Raw genomic sequence first — 13812 nt, 5'->3', positions numbered from 1 at the left:
GGTTACTTTTGGAGACTTACCATGGTTCATTTCATCTATAAAAGGACAGACTTTGAAGACAAAAGACAAGTCCAGAATTAAGGTTCAATTCTCAGGTCCAAATTCTCTAAGGTTCTAGTTCTCGAGGTTCCAATTCTCAAAAAAAAGATAGCCCTCTCTCCCTTAGAAATACTTTTGTAATCCTTCCTCTCTTGTAATCTTGTAATCCTATAACCCTTCCCTTCAAACAGAATCTTGTAACCTTTCAGTTTCAAAGACAGATTTTACTTTGTAATCTTGTAACTCTTTAGACAGTTTTATTTTCAAAGCTTGTATCAAAGATAGAAGTTTGTTTTCAAGTTTTATCAAAGACAGAAGTTTAATTCAAGTAAGATTTTACTAGTTTCTGTTTTCATATTCCATACTTCGTTTTAACTAATTTTGAATATATCTATTTTGCTATTTTCTTCTTTATCATTTATTTTGTCATTGTTTATATATGTTTCTATATTACTACTGTGCTCTCTCCACTGTTAGAATTATAATCTGTGTCCTCATAATCCATATTACTATTTAACCAATTATTGTCTATATCTCTTATGCTATAACCTTCATCAAAATCTATATCATCATAGTCCATGTTTCTTATTAGTGTGTGCCTAGCCTATAGCTATTGTCTTTCTTTTCAGTGAAAGTTGTCTTTTAGTCTTTCAACTCATGATTCTTGTTATCTTTCTCATAGTCTTTCTTATTGTCTTTATATGTTATGACTATAGGTCTTTTAGTTGCTTTTAGTTCTCTATCATCTTTTCTATTACTATTTATATGCTAGTTTTCTATTACATTATTCCTTTCATTATGCCAATTATCTGTCATGGTCTTTGTTAAAGGTGATCTATGATGAGGTTCAAATTCTCCTTTTGAATTTAAAGCTTTCATTCTTTCAAGTAGGTCCAAACAACTATCACTTTTCTTTTCTACTCTAGTGTTTATTATGGATCTTTCCATAGTTTCTAAAGATTCTAATTTTTTTATTAATTCTGTCTAATAAACTATTATTGTAACTATCAGTCTGTCAATTGATTTTATCTTCTGTTAAAGTACTCCAATTATTTGTGCTATTATTATAGTTATAATCATCTATATCACTGTTAGAATCAGAATCTATTTCCTCATAATCCATATTACTATTTAACCTATTATTGTCTATATCTCTTATGCTATAATCTTCATCAAAATCTATATCATCATAGTCCATGTTTCTTATTAGTGTGTGCCTAGCCTAAGTGTGAACAAGTAAACAGATGATGAGCTGATAAACGTATTTATTCTATTTCCAAGCAATTAATAATTACTAGTGGAACTATTACAAACCACTGGTATCCTTGCTATTGGGACCACCTCCTCGGGAAGCTCCATTGTAGGACCACCCAAACACATGCCTGTCCATCGACTAACAAAAAACGGGTTGACCAACGTGAAACTATGATTCGCCAACGAGTCTTGAGGCTGACCAACGCTAACAAGGAGCAAATAGTGGCTATGCAGTAATATATGTTCCTAGTAACTTCTTAATTGCAAAGAAATAAAATTCATACATCTACCATCCATGGCTCTGATACCATACAATAATAATAGTAATAATAATAATAATAATAATAATAAGGTACTGCATAATAAATCCAACTTCTTGAGGTATCTACATAGGATTGGTGGTTATAATAAACCATTATTTCTTCTTTCAAAATAGTCTTTTGAGTTGTTTAGGTGTTGTTTGGATTTTGCAAAACTCAGTTAACAAAATAGAGTTTTGTTAACTCATAACCCAAAAACTGTGGGCCCCACATATACAAACATTGTTTGGCTGGGAATTGGGTCAGTTAACAAAATTGAGTTTTAAGAGATGTGAGTTATCAATTTCAAAAACTTGGGAAGCTTGTTTTCAAGTTATGGGTTTGTTCATTTAGTGGCATTTTTCGTAATTTACAGCACAATTGGGTCCCACGGAGCAGAGTGTTGTTCCATTACTGCAGCAACAGATGCTCCAACAGGTAGTATTTTGTCATAACTTTCCCAACTACCCATGCTTTGCAAAGTTCATCTCACTTTCCCTTTTCCTTCTCCCAAACCCACAACACCACAAAGCAGAGAAATAAGCTCCAATAGGTCAACTCCAAAAAACGTTGATCAGCCCAACACCAAGCTCTAATAAGTCAGCTCCGTTCACCGATTTCGCTTTTCGGTGAGACCCAAATTCAGATGCTGGGTTTTATTTTGATATTTTTCGTTTTTTCCATGTTCCTTCATTTCCATTTTCCTCCATTCACAGCCAAGTAGGACTACCTGGCTTACATCGAGTACGAGACTCAGCTCGACTTGCTCGGTTGACTTAGGAAGAAGTCGGTGGCGCGTGAGCTTAAAGCCAAAGGAAACATGAAGATGAAGCAGTACCATTCGGACTTCGCCGGCATCACCAAAATCATTGAGATTTTTCTCCTTGCTGTTACAAGTTTTAAAGGCGATATTGATTTGTGGTTTCGGTACCTTGAGTTTTGTAGGCTAAAAAGGAATGGAAGAATTAAAAAGATGAAGTCTTTTTTTTTTTTTAAATGAATTTTTTTTTGGCTTTGTTTGGTTACTGAGAAAGTGAAGGAAAGTGTTGCTTTAGATTGTAAAATGAGAAAGTCAGCTTAAAATTTTGTGTTTTTTTTTTTTTTTTTGGGTATTTTCTTAAGCTTCTTCTGGAGTTATGGGTTCGGGTTTGTGCTTTGGGAGAGTATGTGGGCTAAAGGGGGAAGGGAAAATGAGAAAAGAGAAAAAATGGGGATGAAACGTTCCACGGGTAGGCTAACAGCTTTGCTTAGACCAAGTTACAGGTACGAGGTTCACAAAAAGTTGAAAATTTTGAGTGATGACAAATTGAGTGATGTGTGCCAAACGGGTGGGTATAAGAAATTGAGGTATTTTGAGAGATGAGTGACGAAAATTGAGTGAGTAGTGATGAGTGATGAAAAAAAAAGAACCAAACAGGGCCTTAGAGAGTGTTTGGATTAGGTGAACACTAAGTTATATAACTCAGTTTTCATCACACATAATTCAAAACACGTGGGTCTCACATCATTTCTACTTGTTTGGCTTGGTTTTTTTTCTCACTTTTCATCACTCATAACTCAAAAAAATGAGTTAGAGTGAGTGAAAATGAGAACAAAATTTTGGTATTTCCGAATCATGGATTATGAGTTACAGTGGCAATGTTGTAATTCTTTAGAGCCAAGTGGATCCCACCCGTAAGTCAAGTCACCATCAAGTGCCAAAGCAATAATACTCGCCAACGGTAGAAGTACTATTCACTACCCATTTTTTGTTTTTCCCTCATTTCTCTCTTTCACTCCCATTTCTCTCCACTTTCACTGTAGTCTCCTTGTTCTTTTTCACTTTTCATAGTTCATACACCTAAAATGTGAAAAAAAAGAAAAGAATTTGAATAAACAAAAGAGAAATTTTATATCGACAACATTTTTACAATATTTTTACAAAAAAATTATAATTAACAAGTTATTGCAGGTTGTTATTGGTAGACAAAAAAGTAATTTTAATAGTAGGTTTAACTTGGAGCTAATAACAACTTACCACCTATAATTTATTATGAAATTGTTGTAATAAAGTTGTGGATGTAACACTCTAAACATAAGCAACCTATGCAATTTATTATCTACTGTGCCCTATGTCATACAACCAAAAGACTTTTGTAGGTATGGCATTTTTTTTGGTAGAAACCACTGCTTATATAGAAGAGGAAATTCAGTTACAAAGTTCAGAGGGCATACCCTCTCATAATACAACCCAATACAATCATAAAGGAGAAGTAAAGATAAGTCCACAGGAGGACTTGAAGTAGACAAAAGTCTTGGTTAGTGCTCAATCCCTTCCTAGCCAGTAAGTCCGCACACTTATTGGCTTCACAAAAGCAGTGCTACATCTTCACCTAAGGAATTTGGTTGATGAGGGTTCTGCAATCCATGATAAGAGAAGCATGATGCAAATTATAATTATACTCTTCCATCACCCACCCAAGACTAACTCTAGCATCAACTTCAATTTCAACAGCCAACAGGCATAAGCCCATCCCTTAAAGCCCATAGTTCTGCTTCTACATTGGTTGTTACCCATATGGAGTGGGTAAAGCCTTTCACCCAATTCCCTTTGTCATCCCGGATTAATCCACCACCACCTGCCATACCGGGTTGCTTAGGGAGGACCCATCCATATTAAGCTAATACCAGCCGGGGTCAGGTTTGCTCCACCTTACATTAATAGAGTGCTTCCTTTTTCTCATGACAGATCTAGCGGCACAGAATAGGAATTCAGTAGCAGCGGGTTGGACTTCCTTTAGAAGCTCATGATTAGGGCGCGAACTCTTAAAAACTATTTTGTTTCTGTGGAGCCAAAGACTCCAAACTGCGAATGGGAAGATGGTCTTCCAAGGGCTAGGTATGGCATTTAAAACACGCCTGTGCTTGTTAATTCTTTCAATTGCTTTTGTGCAATTGGTGCTTATTTTGTTTTCTTATGTTGGAAGTGACATTTTTACCATAAAATAAAATAAAATAAAAAATGTTCACAAGCAGGTTTCACTTAGTCGAAGACAACGAATTACTAGCAATTTTATTAAGATGTAATGGCTATTGAACTATTTTATTTTAGATAGAATGACTCTTACATTTAATCATGAAACTCGTTAGAGTGAGTTAGGGCCAAATATTTTCTGAGAATTATCTCACGGTATGTGGGGTTCACAGATGTCAGACAGGGACTACATGACTACAAACAAACCCGTCCATTTTTGGTATTTACTTTCCAAACTATTGCTAAGGCTGTTGATTTGCAAATATAAAGAGAGGTTTAAACTCTTAAATAGAGATGAGTAAATTCTAATTTACCATCTTGTAATTTGGACATATCACAATTTAATTCAATTTATTTTTTTTATTACTACATTTGTGCCCTTAAAGATAGACTATACTAAAACCATTAGGACTACGTTAAAATGAACATATTCTATATGTTGTGGATAATAAACCTTCTCATCTTCTTCTTATTCGTAGGAATTCTTCTTCCAATTCCTCTTCTACAAAAAATAGTCTTTGATCTAACCCATTAAAAAAAGAAAATCTATTTATAATATATATTATAAAATTTGGATCTTAAAATTGATAGATGCATATTACAATAACACGTATTCATTTTCAAAACATACTACAATAACAAATAGCAACTTCCTATATTTAATCAATATGATATGGATAAACAATGTCACATGTCAACAAATTATTTGTATGTATACATATGTTTGCTATAATACTAGCATACGTGGCATAAAATTTAAAATTTTGAGTAAAGTAAATGCAATTTTTTTAATACAAGATAAAATTCTACTCTAATTTAATCTAAGTGTATATGTATGTGAAACTCCCTCCTAGAGACTTGAATTCCGGCCTTTGCCCCCTACACCCCACAAGCACTTATACTTGTGGAGTGACCATCGCACCAAGGGTGTGCGGCGGTAATATACATTTCTTTAGTATGGTATTTAAGTTAACATTTTTATTCTTATTTATGACCATTAAATCTTAATTTGTCATTTGCTTTTCTTTTTATTTTCCTAACCATTCCCCTTCTAAAGGTTATTCCAGTATTTCACTATTTTGTTCTAAAAAAGAGTATTTCGTTTAAAAGTACTTTAATTGAGTAATATATTTGTAATCTAATTATCATAGCTAGATATTAGATATTATAAAAGTTGGATTCCAAAATTGGAGAAAGTATTTAGTATAAAATGATACCATGTTAACGGTTTCAAAATCTAATAAATGTGAAATGTCAGTAAAAAATAACTACCCCACTAACAAATGAAAGATATGTGTTATTGAGTAGTTATTTTTGTACATATGTCTCTTGACTATTAGATTTTGATATAGATGACGTGGTATTATTTGATACAAAATATTTTTTCCGAAAACAGGTGAATAAACAAAGTGATAACACGTGTCCCTTTACCAATGCATATAAATATGACAAGTAGGATTTGCTTAAACTTTTATTTTATTTTTTAAATTTTGGGATAGAAACAGGTTTTGCTTAGTCTTAATTAGTAAAGTACAAGAAATTTCATTAAAATGTAATTGGCTAATTGCTACCGACCAATTTTATATTACAGAATGTGAGCTACACAAATATGTTTAGAAGACCTAATATGCATATAGCAACTGGACAAACCAAACCATAATTATATATTTTCTAAACTACTTAGATTTTTTTTTTGACTAATAACTACTTTAGTTGATTTGCCGCAACCTAGTAACAAATAAAGAATGACAAGATAAAGCAAAGGCAAAAAACATAAATCAACCGCCCATGGAAAATAACTCGTTACACTCATTTATCTCTAATATTTTATTTCAATCTTCACAATTAATGTAAAAATATACACATTTTAATATATGAAAGTATGGATGTAAAAACAAAAGCATTTTTTTGAAGAACTGAAAATATTATTCAACGGAAAGCAAATTACAAGGAAACAAAAGAGACAACCTCCCTTTCTACATGACTCTAAACACTGGGAGGGCAACAACCCAGACCAAGGGAACCAACCAAACTTTGAATCCTAGGCCATTTAGCTAATTTATGAGCAGTCATATTTGTCTCAAAATAAACTCAATTAAAGGAGACTGAATCCAGAGAGGACCATGCCACATGGACAGCCTCTACAAAATGATTTAGTCTCCAATGAATACTGTCCCCGAGAGGGAATCTATACATGTCTTAGAATCACTTTCTATAATTACATGTGAAGCATCATAACAAGTTGCAAGACCAAGACTGAGTGCCTATAACATTGCTAATGAGAGTGATGAAATAAAAGAACACTTCTTTTATTTCATCAGCAAACCTACACGCTTTTAACGAGGTTACCTTCACCAATCTCATCCACAAAAGCTTTGAGATTGATATAGGAAGAAGAACCAACTTCGTTGGTAGCCTCCATAGCCAACTCCTTCCATTTCTTGGCATTCTTTCTAATTGCTTCCCCTCTCTCCCTATCTCCCACAACCAATTCCAAACATCTCTTAATCTCATCACCTTCAACAATCCCATCCTTATTCACCGTCACCCTCACTCCTATCTTCCACACATCTTCAATTAGCTTTGCATTCGTCCCTTGATCAGACCACTGTGGAAATGCTACCATTGGCACCCCTGAAACCAAACTCTCCAAAGTTGAATTCCACCCACAATGTGTCACAAAGCATCCTAGTGAAGGATGTGACAAAACCTCCACTTGGGAACACCATGGCACTATCATTCCCCTTTGTTCTAATTCCTCTCTACAACTCAACTTCTCTTCTTCTCCATTTTCCTTAGCTCTTATGACCCACAAGAAGGGCCTCCCACAATCCAACAATCCGCATGCAATTTCCTCCATTTGTTGCTTTTTTAACACCAATAAGCTTCCAAATGAAACGTAAATGACCGATGATTTGGACTTCGAGTTGAGCCATTTGATGTAATTTTTGGAGCCATTAGACGAATCTCTTCCATCCAAAATAGCATATGGAACTAGCGGTCCAACTGAAACCAAGTTAAGTTTTTCGAGCGCTTTTAAAGCCTCGGGCTCTAATGCATCAAAGGTATTCACTAGAACTCTAGGATTGCTCTCCTTTTCAAGTGCTTCAAGTTGGGCTTGGAATTTAGGGCGAAAAAGAGCATATGGGTTTGAAGCAAGCAAGAAGGAGGGAAGGTCATGAGTAGCGAGTGATGGCAAACCTGGTAACTGTATTGAACAAGAGGGCTGGTCATCGCTGTCGTTCCCAATAACATCAGCAAAACCATTGTAATAGTAGTAGTATATGTCGAAAACCATTGCAGGTTGATTCCAAAGAACGGCGGAAGGAAGATGAAGCTCACGAGCCACGTCAGCAACCCAAGGTAGAAGCATTGTGTAGACTATGCAATGTTTATTGGCGGTGGAGACAATGAGGTTAGTGAGAGCTTTGGAGCCATTGCGCTTGAGCTGATCCCATTGTTTTTCACCATCGTCCATTGGTACAACTCCGTCATCATAGCCGTCAGAGAAGGTGGCGAACGACAAGCCATCAGGAGGAGGGCTTTTGATCATGCCTCGATGGTGGGCACCAACGGTGGTGAAGAAAGTGACTTGCACTCCTAAGCGAATGAGGCGTTCTGCGAATTGGAAGGCAGGGTTTATATGGCCTTGCGCAGGATATGTGACTATGACAAATTGGCTCTGCTGCTGCTTCAACATAATTATTTGATATTTGATATGGGTAGTGAATAGTCTAAACAAAAACAGAATATATAGTTGTTTTGTACTTTAGATTTGTGAGACTTATATAGAAAATGGAGCAAAATTTTGTAGCTTTTTAGTCACAACTTTTGCTCGTACATATAATAAATTATAAGTGATGAAAAAAAAAAAGTAATTGATGGATTTATAGGAAAGTGATAGACAATCAATCATAAAATAAAATAATTATAACAAAAATTGTGAAATTTTTTGTGATACTAGTATTAATGACATTTGCATTGACGAGTTGGAGAAGGTGGGGCTTTGTGATTCAATTTCTTCTTCTTGTTGTTTTCATTATAAAACAAGGACTAATTTTTTGTGGTATTAGAAATTATTACTAAGTGGACTGGGTAAGAGTATTAATGACGTTTGCGGTGCCGATTTGGAGAAGGTGGGGCTTTGTGATTCAATTTCTTCCTGTTGTTTTCATTATAAACGACAAGAACCAGTTGGTCAGACAAAAACAATCCAATGCAGGCAAATTTCAATGCGTGGGCCCCCAATATCTAAAGCACTAGTTTTAGTCACCCGATGGCGTCGTGTTTGACCTGGCATTGTACTGGGCAAGACTTTGAATATAGGTTTTTGACTAATGCCAATTAGGTGTAAAACTTATCAAAACAAGTTAGTTGGGTCCTTAAAGTTAACTTAATCTTTAAATAGTTAGTTATTTTTTCTCAACTATTTTAGGGACTAAACTGATTTTAGGGACCAAATTGGTTAATTTTGAAAAGTCTTGAACTTGGTTGATATTAGTCCAAACCTCTGAAGTTGTAAATGAAATTTAACCTTAAAAATATTTTTCAAGACAATGATTTGAGCATTAGCATTTGGTATTTAGAAAACTAGTCGCTAACCCGTGCGATGCATGGGATAATTAACAAATGTTAAATAATTTCAGGCATTTATTACCTCTAGCTTTTCTTCTTCTTCTTCTTCTTCTTTTTTTTTTTTTTTACTCCATCTGTATCTTGCATAGAAATCTCAACCATCTTGCCACAATCCATAAATAAAAAAAAATGAATAATATTATTCATCATGTAAAATTTCAGTTAAGTTCATATATTTCCTTGTAGAAAAATGCATAGCACTTCATAGGATCTATACATTGCTATATATTCTAAACCTTACCTCTATATATTTTTCTAGCCTTATCCACCAAAAACCACACTCCATATAACCCTAATTCCTTCCATACACTTACAAACTACAGAAACAATTTAGAAATATGAAACAACAAATAACAAATCAACAATTATACCTAGGTTTTCTATTTCCTACTTGGATAATAAAATACCCAATACCCAAAATAATACACTACAAAATTCTCACCAAAAAAAAAAAAAAAAAAGAGTCCAAAAACTCTCCAGTCTCCTCCCCTCCATCGATTTCTCTCATGTTGCTACTCATTAAACCATGCTTTCCACACGCCCAAAATCTTGTTAAACTCCTCAACCTCTATTTATAATAAGTTATTGTCTCTCTTATTAATCATCTGTCAATTGCATATGAGGATCGGATTTCTCAACTAACCCATGCTTGATAAACCAATTAAAATCTCAACTTGATAATAAAAATAATCAAAGCTGACATTGAAGACTCTCTCAAATTTGAATAAGAGGCTAAGTACCTGTATGCTAAATACTTCGTACCACAAATTTCACAGGAGCTAAACAAAGACTAAAACTAAAGAAAAGCACAAAAGAAAAGAAAAGAAAAGAAAGATAAGATATTAAGAAAATTACCTGTATGCATATATTTCAATGCACGTAGCATCTGATAAAGAAAAAACTGACGATGTTCACAAGTCAAGTCATCATTAGCAACATGATGCGCTTAATTTCAACAATATCTAGATGCCGTAAAAGCCTGAGCAACTTGACTTTACACAGAATCCGTATGGTTTAATATATATATATATATATATATAGATAATGATTTTATATTATATAATTGTTGAAATTTTTGTTATAAAATTTTAGTTGAAGTAGAATTTTCAAGCTCTTAAAACATATATCTAGTAGAGTTTTATTTAAACTAATAATAAATATATAAGATATAAAACCTAAAATAAAAAGAATCTAAAATAAAATTAAAAAAAAAAGTGGTGACGTGGAAAATAGTAGAATTTTCAAGCTCTTAAAACATACATCTAGTAGAGTTTTATTTAAGCTAATAATAAATATATAAGATATAAAACCTAAAATAAAAAGAATCTAAAATAAAATTTTAAAAAAAAAGTGATGACGTGGAAAATTGTGGGAGTTTCGAAGGTTTCGGTTATATATATATATATATATATATATATATATAGATAAGATAGTTTCAAGTTACACCTAGTGTAACTCTTTAAAGTTACATTTTTTTTTTTTAGGAAAAAGTTACAAATTTTCTAAATCATTAAATTTAAGTAAATCTAATAATTAAAAAAATACACTCATTAATACTGATATTCTGATAAAGATCTCATTTATTGTCCTTAATCTTTAAAATGATTACTTTGATGTATGATGAATCGGTAGTACTCTATCTGATAGATGATTCATATAAATATATATATATATATATATATATTTATATATATATAATATATGAATCATATCCCTTTATGGTACTACTGGACTAGTCAGTGGAGCAGTTGATGCTATGGACTTATTAGGGCCTCAGGATTAGGGATATAGGCAAAGAAGTCAAATTTCACTTTGCAACATTTAAAATTCAACTTTCTCAAAAAAAAAAAAAAAAAAGGGGGGGGGGGGGGAGAATCGTAGATCTAGAGTTGTCTTATTGATTTTCACTTGGATAAGTCTTACTGCAATGAAAGCACTGACACAATTTCAATTATTTGACAAAACTATTTGTCATTTTCTTACATATTAGCTTAAAAGCTGTGCCTATGATAGAAAATATGACCAAGGTTTTTTTTTTTGGGTAGAAAGGAAATGCATTAAAAACTAAAGAGTTTTGGGACAAAGTTTATTACATAACACATCATTCAGATTTGAAAGATAACCTAACAAGTGCTACAATACAAAATCAAAGGTTTGATTGACTCCCAATCTCGCCAACCATAAGCATATTCGTTAATTTCGGAGTAATAAATTAATAATGCCTAACAAGCACCTAGTAAAGCTGGGAAACCAACAACCTATGATTAAGTTATTTACTTCAGCCTTATGTTTAATTAGTTCGAGTTTTTGATTCATCAGATTTTATGTGGCTGTGGAGGTGGAACCTTATGAAAATGGAGGTGGAAGAGCAATAGAGGAGAGAGAAACGTGTAGTGGATGAGAAAGAGAGAGCAGAGAGAAAAATATACCTATTTTTGGGATTAGAGATAGATATGGAATGTTATAAATAAGGATAATAAATAAGATCCTTATCAGAATATCAACATTAATGAGTGTATTTTTTTACTGTTGGATCTACTTAAATCCAAGGGTTTAGAAAATGTGTAACTCTAACCAGGTGTAATTTGAATCAATCTCTTAGAAAATATCTTATTTTATCATTTTTAAAACTATTTTATCTATTATACTATATTATTTTACAATTCACTTAACATCCCAATTTTTATTTTACTATATAACACATTAAAATAATATATCTACACAATAAAATAATATAACCCAATATCCAAATAAAACCCAATAAAACATTATTTAAAAAAAAAATACCATCTTGCTACAGTACCATCTTATTTATAAGATGGTATTGTAGCACAATTGTAAATTTTTTTCCAATTAGAGTTCTGGATAATGCATACTTTTAAGGTTTGGACGCTATAAATTTACAATTTGGGGGGGGGGGGGGGTTTACAATCCCCAATGCCAATTAATGTTCTAAGAAACTTAAATTATATAAATTCTAATAAAGAGATAATTTCATGTATTGACAAAAAAAAAACATGTAAATACATAAAGTCTTTCAATTTCATTTTACAAGTTTTCTTATTTTGAAATTATAGTATGATAATTTCATTATCAATGATAGAAGTTATATCACTTTCAAAATATTAGTAAGATAAAAATTTTCTTGGGCGTTTTTTTTTTTTTTTTTTTTTTTTTTGGGTTTTGTTTTGGTAAGGATCTAATATATTGTTAAGGGAACCAAAGTTTAAGCATGAAATTTGGCTACAAACTTAGTTGTAACCTAAGACTATAATTCTCATGAAACAAATTAACATGACTACACATTTTGAAAATCTAACCGTTGAATTTATTGTTCTTAATGTTCTTAAAACACAAGTCAAATTTTATGTTAATTGGATATTATTTACTATTTAATCAATAAACTTATTTTTTATGTATAATTTTAAACTATAAAAACTTGAAATTTAAACATTTAATTGATGACATTGTTATTAATCATTGATCTTCTAGAAATTTTGCAAGCATGGAAGATATAAGAAAAAAAAAAAAAAAATCTAACGGTGGATTTGTCAAAATTCACATCCAATTAAAAAATATTAAGTGGAGTTTTAGCCTTAATCGATAATCAAGTTTGTTGTCAAACTTTAATTATATTGAACCTAAAAAAATTTAGGATGGTCACAAACTTGACTTCAATATGGAGTAGCCCTGAATGGAAGCACTAGGTGTACAACTAGGTTATTAGTGATTATTAGTTATTACATACACTTGGTTATGAGTAGTTCACATATATTACTTTTACATGTGGTGTGTAAATGTGTGTAATAGCTTTTATCCTTAGGTCATATAGATATATAAAAATTTTTCTCATACATCTACTTTTTTTTTATTCATATTTATAGGTTAAAATGAGGACTTTTTTTTTTTTTTTTTTTTATATTTAAAATTAAACATTTCCGCATTATCAGTTGTGGAAATATATGTGAAATAGTTGATGTGCATGAAATATATACAATAAAGTATTTACATATCTACATATTTAGCCTTACTTTTATGTTATTTTGTGACTTATTATATAATATTTTTGTGTTGTAGGTAACAAGGGCTTTACATGCAAAGTGGGGCTAGGCCAATTGAATCAAGCCAACTTACATCCAACCAGGCATGAATTCAAGAAAAGACCAACCCAATAAAATTTAAGTCCAATTGGAGGAAGGAATCAAAGGAAATTTGCACCAAATCCAAGTCCAATTCAGATTAGGATTCCAGACTGCACATCGGTTAGTATTTTTGGCATAATTTTCGGCTCAGATGTCTAATCGAGATGATTCAAGTTGGGCTGGAACGTTAACTTAAAGGGCTACAACTTTGTAGTTTACCAAAAGTCCAAATTCTGACGTTAAATGGGCCAAAACCGTCGGTTAAGTGAAACCTAAAAATCTGGGATTTTCTCCAAATAGAAATTCAACTTGTAATAGGATTCCTTGACCTATTTAAAGGCTCTTTAGGGCAAAATTCAGGGGGGCTGAGGCTAGTGCTAGGGCTAAGGGCTGAATGTATAGAGAGTGCGGCTACTTCTTTGGTTTTCTT

At 32.5% G+C, this 13812-nt stretch overlaps 1 protein-coding gene across 1 annotated transcript; it reads right to left on the bottom strand.

The window, feature by feature from the left end:
• Window positions 1–6545: 6545 nt before the first annotated feature.
• LOC115949677 (crocetin glucosyltransferase, chloroplastic-like) lies at window positions 6546–8382 on the bottom strand. Its single transcript, XM_031066968.1, has one exon. The coding sequence runs from the start codon at window positions 8303–8305 to the stop codon at window positions 6932–6934; it is 1374 nt and encodes a 457-aa protein (XP_030922828.1). The 5' UTR covers window positions 8306–8382; the 3' UTR covers window positions 6546–6931.
• Window positions 8383–13812: the final 5430 nt, after the last annotated feature.

This window comes from Quercus lobata, chromosome 6 (genome assembly GCF_001633185.2).
Source record: "Quercus lobata isolate SW786 chromosome 6, ValleyOak3.0 Primary Assembly, whole genome shotgun sequence".
Classification (NCBI taxonomy): Eukaryota; Viridiplantae; Streptophyta; class Magnoliopsida; order Fagales; family Fagaceae; genus Quercus; species Quercus lobata.
The sequence above is the reverse complement of the archived record's forward strand: the minus strand, read 5'-3'. Positions and strand labels throughout refer to the sequence as shown.

What these genes read in the sequence shown, in the direction of transcription:
- LOC115949677 (XM_031066968.1), bottom strand. Translation starts at nt 8,305, where the DNA reads ATGTTGAAGCAGCAGCAGAGCCAATTTGTCATAGTCACATATCCTGCG.